The sequence below is a fragment of the Schistocerca piceifrons genome, chromosome 1 (genome assembly GCF_021461385.2).
Source record: "Schistocerca piceifrons isolate TAMUIC-IGC-003096 chromosome 1, iqSchPice1.1, whole genome shotgun sequence".
In the NCBI taxonomy this organism is placed as follows: Eukaryota; Metazoa; Arthropoda; class Insecta; order Orthoptera; family Acrididae; genus Schistocerca; species Schistocerca piceifrons.
In genome coordinates, this window is record NC_060138.1 from 1,201,153,972 (window position 1) to 1,201,174,604 (window position 20,633).

The 20,633-nt window shown below is 39.9% G+C and overlaps 1 protein-coding gene across 1 annotated transcript in view; it reads left to right on the forward strand.

Annotated features, from left to right (window-relative positions):
- The window catches only part of LOC124802529 (angiomotin-like protein 1), a 103,923-nt gene that overhangs the window by 78,302 nt on the left and 4,988 nt on the right, over window positions 1–20,633 (forward strand). The window contains exon 12 of the mRNA XM_047263379.1: window positions 15,712–15,974. Within this exon, the coding sequence (XP_047119335.1) occupies window positions 15,712–15,974 (263 nt within the window). The remainder of the gene's footprint in view (window positions 1–15,711; window positions 15,975–20,633) is intronic.

Here is a 20,633-nt window from a genome sequence, read left to right on the forward strand (position 1 = left end):
TTTGTTCAAAGTTAAATTTACAGAAATTACAATTAAAACTTATCGCATTAAATTAACTGAATATGTTGAAAGATTTGTTCCTTTTAACAGTTTCTCCTACTACAAGGGTTAAGCTGAATTATTTGTTTAAATGATGAAATTAACATATATAGTTATGTAAACAACACTTTTGCCAAAACTGTTAATTACCTGGGAATTAATTCAGGGCTGGTTTTGCTAACATGTTTTCGAATAGCGCCAAATAGATACTTTAAGATTACTAGTATTTCGTCTTACAAATGTTTATAATTAGTACAGTATTTATATTTGTTTATATGTCAACAATAGAATTTACTTTATGAAACAATTAACTGATTTTACTAGGAATAGTCCAAATAAATTAGAAAATCAATTACATACATAAAACTAAGCACAAAATTAGATCTTGTGTTATTTACTTTAAAACTGAGGACCAATCTTTCTCTTTTATGAAAATGCAGGTTCTATTTATGTATGTTAATAATAATTAGTTAAAACTAACAAAACAAATTTATGGATGCAGATTGCAAAACAAGAGGGGAATTAAAATTATCTTAGCTTGCTTCGTCACAAGTTCAGGAAAGCTAGGGGTGAAGGGAAGGATCAAAGTTGTGAAGCAGTCATTGAAACCAAGCATGTTATGTTCCACTGCATGTTGGTCACATGGTGATCTACTTTGCTCTAGGCCACAGTTTGGCAGTGGCCATTAATCCTGGTAGACAGCTGCTTGGTAGTGATACCAATATAAAAAGCTATGCAATGGTTGTAGCAGAGCTGGTGTATGACGTGGCTGCTTTCATAGGTTGTTTGGCATGTGATGTGATGTGATGTGATGTGATGTGATGTGATGTGATGTGATGTGATGTGATGCCATGCCCGTGAAAGGATGCAAATAGGAAGTGCTGGGTGGTTGGATTGGGCAGGTCTCGCACCTGGGCAGGCGTGGCTCGTAATTAAAGGCTCTGAGGCGGAGCCGCCCCAAAATATATGTTAAAGTAAATTTCGCAAGAACATATTACATAATTTAAATTATCAGGACGAATTTCGCATATTTCCCATTCCGATTAAAATAACGACAGTCAACATTTTTGGAACGGTTTGTATCGATAGATGTTTTCCGAACAGTTAGTAGTGTTTAGGCTGCGCCTTGGAAAGTCCGTAAGCTGAATGTAGTAGCGGTTTGGGGGCATGGCTTCTACATAGTACTGCTCTTTATGGGCGATCCGAAGGCTCAGAGCTTGCAGCCTAAGGGTGTCGTACCAACCACCACACGTTTTTCACGTTCCACTATATGTAATAAAAGAATGTAGAGTGGCCGAAACTTCGCTATCCAATCTCTGTCTCTGTACATCTCTACTACGCCTCGTGTCATTAATCGACGTTTAGTATTATTGTTTTGATAATGTTTTACATAGTTGTTTTGTTTCTGCCATTGGCTATTTTATCCACATTTAGAGTAAGTTTGCAAATATCCTGCCAGAGTGCACTAGACTTCAGTAACATAACAGTACTGCCATCTAGCGAGAGTTTCATAAGTGATTAGAGGACAAAGCGTGCAAAATTTGTCCCATTACTTTATTTTCCTTGCTTGCTGATGCTGACTGCTTTTGTTGATACCGTGTGATATTAGGAAGTTTCTATTTTGGAGTGTATTTTGCAATATTTTAGTTAGTTTTACTTCCTTGTGAATATCTGCGACATACGGTGAGTGTGAAACCAGCGCAATATGAATTTAGTGTGCAATTTAATAGGTAAAAGCTTGGAGCACGGCCACAGGATGAAAGTGAAAGAACTTGGTGCACCCAGACCCGATCTAACGATCAATCAAGAACAGAAACAGTGCAAATCTAAGCAAGGATACAAACGCAGTTTTAATAGAGCAATATACGATGCAGCTGAGTGGTTGTGTGGTTGTGAAGTGAAAAATGCATTTTTCTGTTTCACCTGTCTTCTTACAAATGGTGCTGATAGTGCCTGGACTGAAAGTGGTATCACTGACTTAAAGGTGAAAAAACATAATTCCAGCGAAAAACATTTAAATGGTTTCATTGAGTTTTCAATGCTACGGAAAGTGGACATTATGTGCCAATTAGACAGTGCTTACCGCCATAATATAAAGATATATAATGAAAATCTATAAAAAAATCGGTATATTCTGGGTAAACTGATAGACTGTATTAAATTTTGCGGCAAATTTGAGCTTGCCTTAAGGGGCCACGACGAAACAGAAGAGTCCAAAAACCCAGGAATTTTTCGAGGATTAGTCAGTCTTATGGCAGAACTGGACTCAGTCTTGAAGCAGCACGTTGAGAAATCAGAAAACCGTGTTTTCTTAGGCCTATCGAAGACAATTCAAAACTCCTGGAATCAATTTATGAGGTATGCCTCAGTCTCATCAGAAGGGAACTGTCAAAGGCAAACTTTCTTGCAATAGAAGTTGATGAAACTACTGACTGTGCAAATTTGTCACAATTGGTCCTAATAATTCGCTATAAGCTACTGGAACAAATTAATGAAAGATTTATTTCCTTTGTACGCCCAAAAAGTCACAGTGCAGTCGATGTAACTGCAGCTGTTCGCTGCGAGCTAGAGAAAATGAATGTACATGAAACACCTGAAAAACTGATAGCTCAGTGTTACGACAGTGCTCCTGTTATGAGTGGCCATAAAAGTGGAGTTCAAACTAGAATTAGAGAGATGTACAGGAATGCTCACTTTATTCACTGTTACGCCCATCAGTTAAATTCAATTGTTGAACGTTGTGTGACGGGCAATAAACAAGTGCGGATCTTCTTTAGCAACTTGGAAGGAATTTCCACCTTTTTTTCCCGGTCTTCTAGCCATACAGCCATTCTTGACGAAGTAGTGAAGAAGCGTATTCTTACCTGTCCTCAGTCCATGAGATGGAATTTTAAATCACGCAGCGTAACTACTGTGTACAAATACCAAAAAGGAAATTGATGAGTGCCTAGAAAGAATTATTGATGATGATGCCAGTGATTACAAGACAATAAACAAGGCCACAGGACTGAAGAGTTTCCTGCAAGACGAAGATTTCCTCTTCTGGTTAAATTTTTTAAATACAGTCATGCCTCATTGTAACATTCTCTTTAATCAACTGCAGCAGAGGAATATTGATGCAGTGAAAACTGTTGAATATGTATTGCACTTTGCAGATTCTGTCCAGCAAATTAGGGCCTCACTGAAAACTGACAATAACTGGGAACAGGTAGAACCAGCTGCAAAACGGGGACGTTTCACAGAATCAAGAATAGTGTGTGCACGAAACGTTTGCGACCTCATCACAACTCAGATCAGAGAATGATTCAGTTTCAATGATCATTTATCGATTGCACAGCTTATTGATCCATCGTTGTTTGCAAAACATCAAACTATTTTCCGGAAAAAGAGCTTAAAATAGCTGTTAATTTGTTCAATTTACAGTCTTCAGATCTACGTCATGAGCTGAACGTGTTGTACAGCCGAAAAGATTTTATGAAGGTGTCAGGTGCTTTGACCTTGTTGAACTTTCTTTACGATAACAATCTGGCTAAAGCTTTTCCTGAAAGTGTAAAAATAATAGTAACCTTCCCTATGACGACCGGCGAGGCAGAACACTGCTTCTCTACATTAAAACGAGTGAAAACATTCATGCGCAACACTATGAATGAGGACAGACTTTGTGACCTTGCAATGTGTTCCCTAGCAAAAGAATTATTGAATCGGCCAAATTTCAATGAAATGGTCAGAGACCATTTTGCTGCGCAGAAGGGGAGACGAGCTGACTTTGTCTATAAACAAATGAATTGAGGTAAGCAAAAGTGCATTCATAATTGATAAGAAGTAATTTCTTTATATTAAGTCCTACTTAGTCTATTAAGTGAAGTGAGTAAAAAAGGGGAGTAAAAAAGGGTAGTGTCGTGTTTAACCAGTGATGACATTTTCCGAAACGAATCACTTTTGGTACCGGTACAATGTGTTGCGCTACACATTTGTGTACTTTAGCACAACAAACCGTACTAAAAATGACGTATTTTGGAGAGATCTTTAGTGCACTATTTCACATAAATGCATATTTTCATAATACACAATAAATACGAACTGTTTGCTTCTCAAACTTTTGAATTAATATGGCAGTTGCACGGATTGCTCATGCCACCCAATCAGAGCACAAGACCAGTGACGTCACCAAAACATCACAGTATCGTCATGCGAACTCATAAACTTTGAGCTTTGGAGGTAAACCACAATAAACGCCTTATGTTTAGTACTGAAAACACCAAAAATATTAAGCAGCCGCAAAGTTAACATTCATCGTATTAAAGATCTCTCCGAAACGCGTCTTTTCATATGATTTGCTGCAAAGTGTCAGAAAATGTAATGACGACGTATAAAAACACTAAAAGATTTTAATGATATTTAGTACCTGATTATAGGAGATACAGTACGCAAAATTATGGGTAGAATATATCTAAAAAGAAAGATGATGAAACTTACCAAACAAAAGCGCTGGCAGGTCGATAGACACACAAACAAACACAAACATACACACAAAATTCTAGCTTTCGCAACCAATGGTTGCCTCGTCAGGAAAGAGGGAAGGAGAAGGAAAGACAAAAGGATATGGGTTTTAAGGGAGAGGGTAAGGAGTCATTCCAATCCCGGGAGCGGAAAGACTTACCTTAGGGGGAAAAAAGGACAGGTATACACTCGCACACACACACATATCCATCCACACATACACAGACACAAGCAGACATTTGTAAAGGCAAAGAGTTTGGGCAGAGATGTCAGTCGGGGCGGATGTACAGAGGCAAAGATGAAGTTGAAAGACAGGTGAGGTATGAGCGGCGGCAAATTGAAATTAGAAATTAGCGGAGATTGAGGCCTGGCGGATAGCGAGAAGAAAGGATATGCTGAAGGGCAAGTTCCCATCTCCGGAGTTCTGACAGGTTGGTGTTAGTGGGAAGTATCCAGATAACCCGGACAGTGTAACACTGTGCCAAGATGTGCTGGCCGTGCACCAAGGCATGTTTAGCCACAGGGTGATCCTCATTACCAACAAACACTGTCTGCCTGTGTCCATTCATGCGAATGGACAGTTTGTTGCTGGTCATTCCCACATAGAACGCTTCACAGTGTAGGCAGGTCAGTTGGTAAATCACGTGGGTGCTTTCACACATGGCTCTGCCTTTGATCGTGTACACCTTCCGGGTTACAGGACTGGAATAGGTGGTGGTGGGAGGGTGCATGGGACAGGTTTTACACCGGGGGCGGTTACAGGGGTAGGAGCCAGAGGGTAGGGAAGGTGGTTTGGGGATTTCATAGGGATGAACTAAGAGGTTGCGAAGGTTAGGTGGACGGCGGAAAGACACTCTTGGTGGAGTGGGGAGGATTTCATGAAGGATGGATCTCATTTCAGGGCAGGATTTGAGGAAGTCGTATCCCTGCTGGAGAGCCACATTCAGAATCTGATCCAGTCCCGGAAAGTATTCTGTCACAAGTGGGGCACTTTTGGGGTTCTTCTGTGGAAGGTTCCGGGTTTGAGGAGATGAGGATGTGGCTCTGGTTATTTGCTTCTGTACCAGGTCGGGAGGGTAGTTACGGGATGCAAAAGCTGTTTTCAGGTTGTTGGTGTAATGGTTCAAGGATTCCGGACTGGAGCAGATTCGTTTGCCACGAAGACCTAGGCTGTAGGGAAGGGACCGTTTCACCTGTCTTTCAACTTCATCTTTGCCTCTGTACATCCGCCCCGACTGACATCTCTGCCCAAACTCTTTGCCTTTACAAATGTCTGCTTGTGTCTGTGTGTGTGTGGATGGATATGTGTGTGTGTGCGAGTGTATACCTGTCCTTTTTTCCCCCTAAGGTAAGTCTTTCCGCTCCCGGGATTGGAATGACTCCTTACCCTCTCCCTTAAAACCCATATCCTTTTGTCTTTCCTTCTCCTTCCCTCTTTCCTGACGAGGCAACCATTGGTTGCGAAAGCTAGAATTTTGTGTGTATGTTTGTGTTTGTTTGTGTGTCTATCGACCTGCCAGCGCTTTTGTTTGGTAAGTTTCATCATCTTTCTTTTTAGATATATTTTTCCCACGTGGAATGTTTCCCTCTATTATATTCATATCATAAATTATGGGTAGAGAGTGATCTGCCACCCCTCTCCCCCTGAATTTTTAGTTGTTTATGTCAGACTAATCTGTAGTGTAACCCGAGGTCTATGTTGGCTCCGATTGATAAATGCCGCATCCTTCCCCAGTATAGAAACCACGAGCCGCACCTGCACCTGGGTCTTCTTCAGGGATATGATCCCTGTGGCTAGAGGGTGGGACTGATTGGGAGTGGCATATGGGTGGGCAACAGAACACGACTTTAGGAGGGGTGGGAAGGATCTTGGGTAGGATGTCCCTCATATCAGAGCATTATACTAGATAACACAGCTCTACAAAATAAAATTTTTTTTTCGTTGCCAGGGAAGTTTGAACGAAAATGGGATATTGTTATGATACTCATTCCGAGTATATTCGTACTTTTTCCAAATTGGCTCTGGTTTTTGAGATATAGGTTATTTGTGGAAATGAGAGTTTCATTGGGATAATATCGACTGCAGGGTCCATATATGGTGTAATGTATTTGCTACCTGTTTTTTAATTAGTGATATTGTACTATCTTGATTAAACAATTGTGCTCAGGGAGTGCATCTGTGTGATTGAGGATTACATCATGCAAACATCACACTGTCAGCATGTGTTCAGTCCTGTTGTGAGGTGCGTGTGTTGAAGATATTGAGGGTTTTGCAGATTTGAATTCGGCGGTACTCGACATTCATTTGTTGGCCGAGGTAATCCCTGCGACAGCCGATAGGTAGTGTTCAGTGTAAACAAGAAAAATGGCAATGGTCGAAAGTCACACACATGTGCAGTGCAGCTTCAAGGAGATAGAACCTTTTCATTGAGACGTAGCAAATAAGAGGTGAGTATTCATTTCACACAAAACAAGTAATGATGTTTGTTGGATGTGATTGACATGCAAATACAAGAAAGTTCTGCATAATATGTACTATTTGTGAAATTTTGTTTCAGGAAAACATGAGTTCTTCACGCCGTCTTTGCGTGAACCATCCAGATGAGTTCTGCTACATTTGTGGTGAATACGTTCTTCAAAAGAACAGGAAGAATATCACTCCTTTTGTGAAGGAAGCATATCTGGCATATTTCGGAATTAAACTTGGAGATCAAGACAAGGCGTGGGCACCCCATAAAGTTTGTAAATGCTGTGTGGAGTGCTTACGGCAGTGGACAAAACGAAAAAGGAAAAGCTTAAACTTCGGAGTGCCTATGGTATGGCGAGAGCAGAACAACCATACAGATGATTGCTATTTTTGCATTGTTAATGTGAAAGGTTTTAATAGGTTAAAAAAACGAAAGTGGGAATATCCCGATTTGGAGTCAGCAAGAAGACCGGTGGTGCACAGCAACGATATTCCTGTACCAACCTTCACAACATTACCCACGCTAACATCATCAGATGACGATGTGCACGGCGAGGGATGTACAAGTAGTGGTTCGGAATACGAAGGACGTGAGACACAACCCCAGCAGTTCGACCAGAAGGAGCTCAGTGACTTGATACGAGAACTCAATCTTTCAAAGCAAGCATCAGAACTCTTAGCATCCAGGCTTAAGGAAAAGAACTGTCTTCATCCAAGTGTTAAAATAACAGCTTACCGGACGAGAGAAGAAAACCTTCTTCCATACTTCAACCAAGAAGAGGTTATAGTGTATTGCAGCAATATACCTGGACTTTTACTTGAATTGGGGCTGCCGGAATATAGACCAGAGGACTGATGTCTCTTCATAGACAGTTCCACTAGAAGTTTAAAATGTGTTCTCCTACACAATGGCAATCGTTACGCATCTATTCCAATTGCCCACTCAACAAAACTTTGTGAAGCATATGCTAACATCAAGATGGTTCTGCAGAAAATTCAGTATATGCAGCACCAGTGGTTGATTTGTGTTGATTTGAAAATGGTGAACTTCTTGCTTGGACAACAAAGTGGATACACAAAGTACCCATGTTTTATCTGCATGTGGGATAGTAGGGCAAAGCACGAACATTGGAAGCAGAAAACATGGCCTCCAAGGGAACATATGGCTGTTGGTGAAGCAAACATCATTAATGAACCTCTGGTTAGTAGGGACAAGATTGTTCTTCCACCATTACATATTAAGTTAGGACTAATGAAGCAATTCACCAAAGCTTTAGACAGAAATGATAATTGCTTCACATACATCTGCAATACGTTCCCTGGACTCAGTAGTGAAAAACTTAAGGCAGGAATATTTGATGGTCCTCAAATTCACAGGCTCATCAACGATACCAATTTTACAAGTGTCATGACTGTCACTGAAGCATCGGCCTGGAACAGTTTTGTCGCTGTTGTAAAATGTTTTTTGGGCAATCATAAAGCTCCCAATTACGAGGAACTGGTCAAAAACATGCTCACTAACTTTCAAAACTTAGTAGCTAACATGAGCATAAAATTGCATTTCCTTCACAACCACTTGGATCGATTTCCTCGTAATCTAGGTGTTTTCAGTGAGGAACAAGGAGAGCGGTTCCATCAAGATATGAAAGGAATAGAGGAAAGATATAAAGGAAGATGGGACAGGCATATGATGGCAGATTATTGCTGGAATCTGCAACGTGACTGTTCTGAAGAGACCTATAAAAGGAAAGCGTGCAGGAAGCGGTTCGTCATGGACGGAAAATGATATACTTATAGAGAAACTTTTCAATTATGTTTTATACGTGGACAAATGCCTACCAGGTTTTCATAGAAGCTATTTATAAAGATTATTTTCTTTTTTCATTGTAGTTTGTAGCGCTCGAGTTCAGTATTAGCAATTTTTTTCTAATTTTTTGAATAAATCATGCATTATCTCAAAAACTAGAGCCAAACTTGATAAATGGTTGCTATATTTGTCCTCAGCACTACTAACCCATCCTAAAGCCACTCAAATATCCTTGGCAAGAAAATGAGTGTTGACCAGTGTAATCAAAGCACAATGGACTGGTGCTTCATCTTTCCACACGAGTTCAGAAAAGTATCCCTTTCCCTGGGTAAAACCCAGTCCCACATCCTATTCCTTAAATGCTACCGCTGCCTTGGGGCACCATCGTCTAACCCATATCCTACCCACAATGCTCCTCCTTGTCAACCCCTCATAGCAACCAGACCCTAAAACTCTCCCAACCAACATTCCACGAAGTCCACAGCCAAAACAATCCTGCGATTCCGTTGTTAACCTTTCTACCAAAATCTTCAGTCCAGCAGAAGTTTTAGCTCTACACCCAAATTTAACCATGTTGTACTTCTTAAAGACCTACTGTCCTCCCGATGTCTATAATGGAATCACTTCTTTGCCACTAATCCTCCCAATCAAAGCCATCCTAATCCCAGCATTTAACCCTGCCAGTCCATACCGTCATGCAGCTGTGATCCTTCCTCCCTCCCACATAATCACCCCCTGATCACCCTCCACGAATTCTTTACCCCCAACTTGGGCTCACCATCCTTCCCGAGAACACCAACTGTTCAGCATAAGAAAGGAGAGCCTTACATAGCCTCGAAATGGATCCCGGCCTTACCATCCCACCTGCAGACAGAGGAGGTCCACCACTGTCATTGTGAATCACAGTGACTACCTGGTGGAAGGCCCCTGCCATTTATACTTCTCCTCTGAAAGGAAAGGTATACAAACAGATTTGGGGCACAGCCATTAGCACCCATATGGCACCCTTTTATGCCAACCTGTTAATGTGCCATCTAGGGGAAACCCTCCTAGCCTCCCAGAACCTCAACCCCTTGTCTGGTTCAGGTTAATTGATATCATCTTCATGATACGAACTCAAGGATGAGGCACCCTATCCTCATTCCTTATTAACTTCAACACCTCTCCTGTCCATTTAACCTTGTCCTCCTCAACCCAGCATGCCACATTATTGGATGTTGACTGTCTCCTCTCTGATGGGTCCATCCACATCTCTGATCACATCAAATCCATCAACCACCAACATTTTAACAGCTGCATTCCCTTCCACACCAAAAATATCCCTTCCATACTGCCTGGTCAGCTGGGGACAGCGTACCTGAAGTGACAAGAACTCCCTAGCCTAGTATGTTGAAGATCTCACCAAGGCCTTCACATACAAGCACTATCCCCAAACCTAGTCTGCAAACAGATTTCTTTTGCCCTATCCCCATATACCTCCCAGTCCTCCCACCGCCCCCAAGAATCAGGTACAAAGGAATGCTCCCTTTGTTACCAATACCATCCCGGACTGGAACAACTGAACCACATCCTTTGTCATGGCTTTGATTATCTATCATCATGCCCTGGAAATGTGGGACATCCTACCCAAAATCCTTCCCACCCCTCCTAAAGTGGTACACCATCACCCATCCAACCTCCACAATATCCTAGTCTATCCCAATGCCACTCCCAATCCCAACTCCTTGCCATAAGGATCACTTACCTGTGAGAGACCTAGGTGCAAGGTCTGTCCAATGCACCCACTCAGCACTTTCTATTCCAGTCGTGTCACAGGCTTATCCTACCCCACCAGCAGCCGGACCACTTGTGAAAGCAGCCATGTCATTTACCAGCTCTGCTGGAATCACTGCACAACTTTTAATATTGGTATGACTACCAACCAACTGTCCACCAGGATGAACAGTCACTGTCAAACTGTGGCCAAGAGCAAAGTACATCACCCTGTGGAACACCATGCAGCTCAATATAGCACATTTAATTTCAATGGCTGCTTCATTACCTGAGCCATCTGGATCCTTCGCTCCACCTCCAGCTTCTCTGAACTGTGCAGATGAGAGTTATCCTTCCAATACATTCTCTGCTCCTGAAATTATCCTGACCTCAACCTATGGCAACCTACTGTCCTCACACCCTCCGCCCAACATTTCCCCCTCCCGCCCCCATCTTATCACCTCCTCCCTATTCACATCCTATCACTCTCACTGTGCATTACTCCACGCCAATGCGCCCACCAATCTTTCCCCTTTCCTTCTCCTCTTCTTTTCCACAACCCCCTCCCCCCCCCCCCTCTTCCTCCCTGATCACCATCCCACCCCCATCTCTCCAGTGCCCATGCTCTGCTATCTCTTCCCCCTCCCTACTGCACTGCAGATTACTTCTTTCATTCAACGTGACAGTTGCATTTCGGTCGGAGTTGCTGGAAATAGTAGTAATGTGGTGAGGTGTGCTTGGAAGTACGAATGTGTGTTTTCTTTTCTAAGACTTTGGCTGAAAGCTAAATGTGTAACAGTCTTTTCATTGTGCCTATGTACAACTCAACATGCTAATCTTCACGGTGAGTAACAATCTATCCTTTTCATAATATTCCTAATGTTAATGTTTGTCATGTTAAGAACTGTGGTAAGTGCTTGTACCGCATGCTGATGATTTTGTTATAGATGAAATGAATGAAATAATGGATGGGGATGAAACACAATGCTGGGATTGTACAGTACTCTCAAGAGCACCAAAGGGGCCACAGTGTTTAATGCCCCATCCAACAAACTAATCATAGTTAATAGTATCACATGCCCTCAGCTTCCGACCCTCTGCAGAGAGTTCTGGGATATAACTCAGAGCATTGATACAAGCTCTGGCAATAAGAATTTGGCACGGTTACCTCTCTTCCACCTGTTAGGCAGACATTACTAATAAAATTTCTTCGATCACAAAAATTTGTACCATTTCACTCTTTACCAAGTGCCACTGCACTGAAATGCGACAGTGATTTCAAATATATAAATAAATAAGTATTTGTTTCTTACATTTATGCATGTGATTAGCAAGAAGCTCTACAGTACTTCCTCTTTGTTCAGAAACAGTTTGAAGGCACTCTTAATCAGAACTGTTCCAACTTTTGTAACTGCCTGCAATGAAATACAATATGTGATTCAGTGTGTTCCTACCAGGGGGCCAAAGACATCGACATAACGTCAGCTGCTACAGTATAAGTAAAGTATGTTTCCTCTCTCTCATTTTATGCTAGATGAAAATCAGTTTTCCTTTCGAAGAAGTAAACATACATGCCAGAAAAGGTCAGTCAACCACATATACCAGGTGATCAAAAAGTCAGTATAAATTTGAAAACTTAAAACTTAATAAACCACATAATAATTTAGATAGAGAGGTAAAAATTGACACACTTGCTTGGAATGACATGGGGTTTTATTAGAACCACCCCATATTGCTAGACACGTGAATGATCTCTTGCGTGCATCGTTTGGTGGTGATCGTGTGCTCAGACACCACTTTTGTCATGCTTGGCCTCCCAGGTCCCCAGACCTCAGTCCGTGCGATTATTGGCTTTGGGGTTACCTGAAGTCGCAAGTGTATCGTGATTGACCGACATCTCTAGAGATGCTGAAAGACAACATCCGACGCCAATGCCTCACCATAACTACGGACATGCTTTACAGTGCTGTTCACAACATTATTCCTTGACTTCAGCTATTGTTGAGGAATGATGGTGGACATATTGAGCATTTCCTGTAAAGAACATCATCTTTGCTTTGTCTTACTTTGTTATGCTAATTATTGCTATTCTGATCATATGAATCGCCGTCTGTCGGAATTTTTTTTAACTTTTGTATTTTTTTGGTTCTAATAAAACCCCATGACATTCCAAGCATGTGTGTCAATTTGTATCCCTCTATCTACATTATTCCGTGATTTATTCAGTTTTCAAATTCATACTGACTTTTTGATCACCCTGTATATCAGACCAGGGCAGATGTGGTTACTGATATTGAGGTATCACATCAGACTGGCCAGTTGTCAAGAGAATCTATGGTTTAACTGTAAGTCAGGATCACACATGGTGTCTGAACTGAATAAAGTTCTTCAAAAAGTAATTCAAAAACTTCTTTTGACTTAAAACATGCTGATTGGAATTTATAGCCCAGGTAACAGAGGCATTTCCATTGTGCTATGACAAAGGCACTATGTGGAGAACTAGCCCTAATCAAAAATTGAAACTGCAGTATTAGTAGTATTGTAAAATTGTGAATTTTAAAATTAAAAAAAAATTATTGTAAAATTATTCTCATATCATCAGAAAGGCATAAACCGTGTACTGTGCACAAGAAATCCAAATTTTAAAGACAATAAGACAATAACAATGTGTAGTAGTATTAGCTGTGAAGTGAATAAAGTCAGTGAGGCAAATTATATACAACTCCTTGATGGCAGTAGCATCAAGAAAAATGTTATTACATTCAAATTGTTTGCCACCAAATTAAATTAATTCTTCATAACAGTAGTTATAAAACCAGTATATGATTTCACAAACTCAGTTCTCATAGCAATAAACAACAAAAATTACCCTATTGGCATTTTATGTTATCTAACCAATATCATCGATTGCGTAGGTCATGAAATTCTACTATAGTTGAGTCGGCATAAGTTGATCCCTGATACTTGCAGTGGGCTGGGCACAGCAGTTTCATGGGCCTGCCTTAACCAATAACAAAACACAATTTTGTAAACACGTCTGTGGAAACGCCTCAGTGTTGTCACAGCTCTGTAGGCTGCTACTGTTTTCATCTGCAACCATTAGTACTTCGCAGTTGAAAGCTGGCAAGATCACAGCGAACTGTCAGGGATCTTCTTCTGCACTCTCAACTACTGGGATACTGCAATTGTATGGCATTAAAGATGTTCCCTTTCTTGGATGGAGTCTTACCTTAACAGAAATCTGAAGGCTGCGTTACAAAAAATATAATAGTAATAAAATCAAATTCAGAGTGGGAGACATTAAAATAGTTTCCCGGAAGATTTGGTGCTTGGCCTGCTTCTGGTCTTGACTTATTTAAGTGATTTACATATCTGTGTGAGGTATTGGAGGACTCTTCAAAAATTGTAATGTTTACCGAGACAAAAGTATAAAGATAAAGGGCCTAAATACATTTGTGTGAACTATCTTGAGAATCCTTCTTGCCTGTTCACTCTACTATTTGAACTCTGATAGTAATAGGACACTATATGTGTAGAGGAACTGGGGGGGGGGGGGGGTGAAAACCTCAATACCACACTGAATATGTTCTGTCGTGACAAGGTAGCAAACTGAATGAATTGTATGCCCACTAACAAGTAAGCTTCTGCAAGTTAACATTTTCCGTATCTTACTACACGTACTTAGTGTATTTACCAATTGCTGGAAGTTTATCTCAAGCTTGAAGTTTTGTGCATTCAGTACTGGTACAAAAAAGCCAGTGTTGAAAAGGAGAATTATATAGACAGATGTGCCAAAACAAATGTAATATTTGAACAGCTAAATAAATATAAGCGGCCATCGTCACTTACTAGTTTCACCAGAGGGGGAAGCAGAATGGCAGTAAGGACGTCTATAAATTTTAGTTGATTTTTTTAACATTAGCATAAACGTAGACATATTACATTAGCAGTAAAAGTAATAAATATTGATTGCAAATATCGAAGAATAATTAAAAGGTGATCTCTTCATGATGTAGCTGCCGGATTTTAGTATTCTGTTTCCAAATATTTGATTGTACAATAGACTAGAGATGTTTGAAACTTAAATATACATTCAACGATGAAAATATTATTATTATTCAACGTTGGTGGCTGCTCTGGTTTTTAACTGTGACACTGTAAACTTCCACTTGCCTGTTTCACAATATGACTATAGTGGAAACACAGGTGGAATTATTTCCAACAAAGTTCCTGAAATTAACTTGCCTAAACGACTTGCAGATGTATAAAATTTCTGCAAGCTTTTGTTGTAACATAAACACCTCCACCTCAACAAGTGCAGTTACTTGTGTAAGTTACTTGCTATTGGATACCTGCCTCAACAAGACACTAGGGACTATGAACTCCTTGTATAAAATCACATAGTTAAGGGTGATGATCATTAACTGGACGTTTTTCAGTAAAAATATACTTACCCTAAATTTTAAAAAAATTACAGTGTAATGCTCACAAAAATATTTGATTTGGGAATGACCAAAAACAATTATGTCTGTCACATTTAGATCCCCAATAAATTTCATGGGGTTTAATTTCCACACCATATGACCACACTATTGCAGAAAAATTATCAAATGTAGCTAGTGGTTCAGTGACAGCATGGCAGTTCACCACTCAATTGTCAGACTACAATTTCAGAGAATATTCACACATTCTTTTCTTGTTCTCAATGTGTGTCTTTGTAGCTGACAGTGGGTTATGTATATGAAGAAATGCCAATACATGCTTTGTTTTATACTCCATGTGAAACTGTTAGGTCTCCTTGTAACTTTTTTGGTATGATCTTTCACTTGTTGGTCATGTTTAATATACTATATCATTCAGAACAATATTGGGGTTGTAACCACTTTATTTATTTGTAATATGTGGATTGGGCCATTTGCCCTGCACTCATTGGAAGCTTCAACATAATTGTTGTTTAGGAATGTGTCCTGTGTTTTGATTTATAAATAAATTGTGTCAAAACATATTGCTTGACTAGAAGAATGTTCTGTGTGCAACCCACATTTATTACTAAACTAAAAACTTCGGTTTTGTATTATCTGAATTTTATGCTTCTGTAGATAAGGTTCATTATTGTCCTTACTTAGTGCGCATATTTATTTTACAGACCCTGTGTCTACAACCAGTGTTTTCTCCACTGTCAGTGGAGCAAGCTGTAGTACTGGCATCAGTTCGTACACAGGGAGCTGTAGTGACTCTGCTGGTAGCAAGCTGAGCTCTTACCATCGCCCTCTGACTTCAAGTTATGCTGCAACTCGTACAAAGTATGGCAGTGTTGCAGCAAACAAGAGTTTTGATGAAACAAACAAGTCACTTGATGACCAGCTTAAAGAGTTAGATTCTCAGCTGGATTCTCAACTCCTCAGTAAGGTAGGAAGCCCACCTTGTTGGGCACATACTGCACATAACGAAGCTTTACCTAAGAGCAAAAGTTTGATTTGAAACAGCCAATTGCAAACATGGTGATTTGTTTAGCTGAAAAATTTGCAGCTGTTTGCGCATAAAAGAAAGCTACAGGATTGTTGTAATCATCATTAATTTGGTATGTACAGTGGTAAAAAGTGTGTAACGTAGCACTTGTCTCTCCAAGCAAATATAAGCTAAAAACATACCAGTTTAATATGAGAAAACAGTACAAAACTTAATGTAATTTATTGACTGCTTGGTTATAACAAAATAACAGTTCTCAGAGTCTTCACTCATTGTATTAATATTGAGGTTCTCCTGGAAATACCGGAATGGCTGGCCATTATTAGCCTTCAGTAGGCAGAATTCAGAGTTCTTATGATAGAAACACAGAAGGGGGAGGGGGGGAAATGATAATCACAGCTTTCGGAACTAAATGTTTGTTCCTCACGGAGGAAAGATAATCCACTGGAGAAGATTATAAAGAGGAAGGGTGCAGGTTACTCAGAACCTTGATCGAGAGGTACCAAGCTCTGAGTAATTCCCCTCCCCAACTTTTGTTCACCTGGTATTCCTGATTCTCTCTCTGAGGCAGGGACATCTAGTTCTAAAAGATAGGCCTGCTATTTTCTGTCAGCTGTAGTAGGAATTTCACTAGATGGTGATACGTAGTAGCCAATTATTCTCTCGCCTTGTAATTTTAAGTTTTTTCCCACATTTGAATTTTCTGTTTGATATAAAAAACAATGCATATTCATTATCCGGTATAGGTACTCACAAAGCAGGTCAAGAGGGAACACTTGGCACCTCCTGCTGACTAGGCACAGACCTTCTATTCATTACAGAAGTATCACGAATTTATAGCAGTGACTGTCTGCGACACTACTAAATTGCAGATTGAACATTGCAGATTGTGACAGGAAATGCAGAGAGTTTATCAGTGCTTTTTGGTTGTCACATCGTACACAAGAAATTTTTCTGGCTCCTTGGTAAGGCAGTGGTTTCCATGACCTTATGATGTCAAAATGGTTGCGAATGTTTCCAGAACAGTGCTGAAATAGTCATCTATCTTTCCTGTGTCACTCCCTCATACAGCCCTTATCAAGTTTAATAGTGTTAGATAGTCATTGCTGCAAATTTGTGATACTTCTGTAATGAATAAAAAGTCTGTGCCCATTTTTCAGGAGCAGCCAAGTGCCTCATACCTCACATTGTGGATGCCTTTGCTGGAAAATGAATATGGTATTACTTTTTATGTTGTTGTTTTGGCGCTTAGTCTGAAGACTGGTTTGCTGTAGCTCTCCATACTACTCTATCCTGTGCAAGCCTCATCATCTCTGAATAATTGCTGCAACCTACATCCTTCTGAATCTGCCTATTCTATTCATCTCTTGGTCTCCCTTTATGATCTTTATCCCCCCCCAACACTCACACTCTTTTTTTTCTAGTCAGGTGAATATGGAATGGGGGAAAAGGACGAAAGAGGAAGCCGTCAGGTAGAATGTTGCACAGAGCATAACTTAATCATAGCTAACACTTGGTTTAAGAATTGTGAAAGAATGTTGTATATGTGGAAGACACATGTAGGCAGTAGATGATTTCACATTGATTATGTTGTGTTAAGACAGATTTCGGAACCACATCTTTTTAAATTGCAAGACTTTGAGGAGTAGAGTTGAACTCTAACCACAATTTATTGGTTATGAACTGTAGACTAAAAGTGAAGAAATTACGAAAAGGTAGGAAATTGAAGAGATGGGACTTGGTTTAAGTTGAAAGAACCAGAGGTTGTTGAGTTTGAGGGAGCATTAGGCAACGATTGACTACAACAGGGAAAAGGAATACAACAGAAGATAAATGGATAGCTTCCAGAGATAAAATAGTGAAGGCAGCAAAGTATCAAGTAGATGAAAAGCCTAGGCAGAAATCCTTGTATAACACAATAACAGAGACTGGTTTCATGGAGCTCTCCATGCTACTCTATCCTGTGCAAGCTTCATCATCTCCCAGTACCTACTGCAACTGACAACCTTCTGAATCTGCTTAGTGTATTCATCTCTTGGTCTCCCTCTATGATTTTTACCCTCCACAGTGCCCTCCAATACTAAATTTGTGATTCCTTGATGCCTCAGAATGTGCCCTACCAACCGATCTCTTATTCTAGTCAAATTGTGCCACAAATTTCTCGTCTCCCCAATTCTATTCAGTACCTCTTCATTTGTTATGTGATCTACCCATCTAATCTTCAGCATTTTTCTGTAGCACCACATTTCGAAAGCTTCTATTCTCTTCTTGTCCAAACTATTTGTTGTCCATGTTTCACTTCCATACATAGCTACACTCCATACAAATACTTTCAGAAAACACTTCCTGACAATTAAATCTATACTGGATGTTAACAAGTTTCTCTTCTTCAGAAATGCTTTCCTTGCCATTGCCAGTATACATTTTATATCCTCTCTAATTTGACCATCGTCAGTTATTTTGCTTCCAAAATAGCAAAACTCATCTATTGCTTTGTGTCTCATTTCCTAATCTAATTAGCTCAGCATCATCTGATTTAATTAGACTTCATTCCATTATCTTCTTTTGCTTTTGATGATGATCATCTTATATCCTCCGATCAAGACATCGTGCATTATGTTCAGCTGCTCTTCCAGATCCTTTACTGTCTCTGACAGAATCACAATGTCAGTGGCAAACCTCAAAGTTTTTATTTCTTCTCCATGAATATTAATTCCTACTCTACCTTTCACCAGTTTTTCCTTTCGCCTATAAAGAATTCGTGTTAGTATTTTGCAGCCGTGAGTTATTAAACTGATAGTTCAGTAATTTTCACATCTTGAGCACCTGCTTTCTTTGGGATTGGAATTTTTACAATCTTCTTGAAGGCTGAGGGTATTTTGCCTGTCTCGTACATCTACCTCACCAGATGGTACAGTTTTGTCATCTCTGGCTCTCCCAAGGCTGGTATAGTTTTGTCATGACTGGCTCTTCCAAGGCTATCAGTAGTTCTAATGGAATGTTGTCTACTCATGTGGCTTTGATTCGACTTAGGTCTTTCAGTTCTCTATCAAATTCTTCATGCAGTAGCATCTCTCCCACACAACAGATTCTGAATTTCAGAATTTTAATTCATGAAAGGAGAAAATATAAAAGTGGAGCAAATTAAGCAGGCAAAAGGAACTGCAAACATTTGATAGGAACTGCAAAATGATAAGCAGGAATGGCTAGAGGACAAATCTAAGTATTTAGAAGCATATATCACTGTGGGGTAGATCAATACCGCCTGCAGGAAAATTAGAGACATATGGAGGAAAGATAAGCTGCTGTATAACTATCAAGAGCTCAGATGGAAAACCATTCCTAAGCAAAGAATGGAAAGCTGAAAGGTGGAAGGAGTGTGTAGGTCTATTCAAGGGAGACTAACTTGAAGGCAATATTATAGAATTGAAGATAAGATAGCATATATGATATTGTGAGAAGAATTTGATAGAGCAACGAAAGACGTAAGTTGAAACTAAACCCCAGGAGTAGAATACGTTTCATAAGAACTACTGATAGCCTTGGGAGAGCCAGCCATGACAAAAATCTTCCATCTGGTGTGCCAGGCATATGACACAGGCAAAATACCCTCAGACTTCAAGAAGAATATAATAATTCCAATTCTAAGGAAAGCAGGTGCTGACAGCTGTGAATATTAGTGAACTACCAGTTTAATAAGTCACGGTTGCAAAATACTAACACAGATTCTTTACAGAACAATGGAAAAACTGGTAGAAGCAGACTTCAGATAAGAACAGGTTGTATTCTGGAGAAATGTAGGAACATGTGAGGCAAAACTGACCCTACAACTTATCTTAGAAGATAGGTTAAGGAAAGGCAAAAATATGATTATAGTGAATATTGAGAAAGCTGTTGAAAATGTTGACTGGAATATTCTGTTTTAATTTCCATAGGTGGCATGGAGAAAACACAAGGAGCAAAAGGCTCTTAACAACTTGTACAGAAACCAGACGACAGTGATGAGAGTCAAACGGCATGAAGGGGAAGCAATGCTTGAGAAGGAAGTGAGGCAGGGCTGTAGCCTATCTCTAACATTATTCAGTCTGTGCATTGAGCAAGCAGTAAAGGAAGCCAAAGAAAAATTTGGAATGAACGTCCAAGGGGATCAATATATATTTCGAGGTTTGCCGGTGACAACATAATTCTGTCAGAGACAGCAAAGGACTTGTAAGAGTAGTTGAACGGAATGGACAGTGTCTTGAAAGGAGGATATAAGGTGAATAACAAGAATGCAAAACATGGATAATGGAATGTATTGGAATTAAATCAGGTGGTGCTGAGGGAATTAGATTAGGAAATGTCACACTTAAAGTAGTAGATGAGTTTTGCTATTTGGGCAACAAAATAACTGATGATGGACAAAGTAGAGAAGGTCTAAAATGTAGACTGACAATCTAAATGTTTCTGAAGAAGACAAGTTTGTTAACACTGAATATACAGGGTGAAAAGTGTTTAAACCAACAAACTCTGGGAGGTTGTAGGGGACATCAAAACAAATATTTTTCCCGGTGGAGGCCGTATTAAGCTCTTCAATTGTTAGAGGCTGTATTACGATCT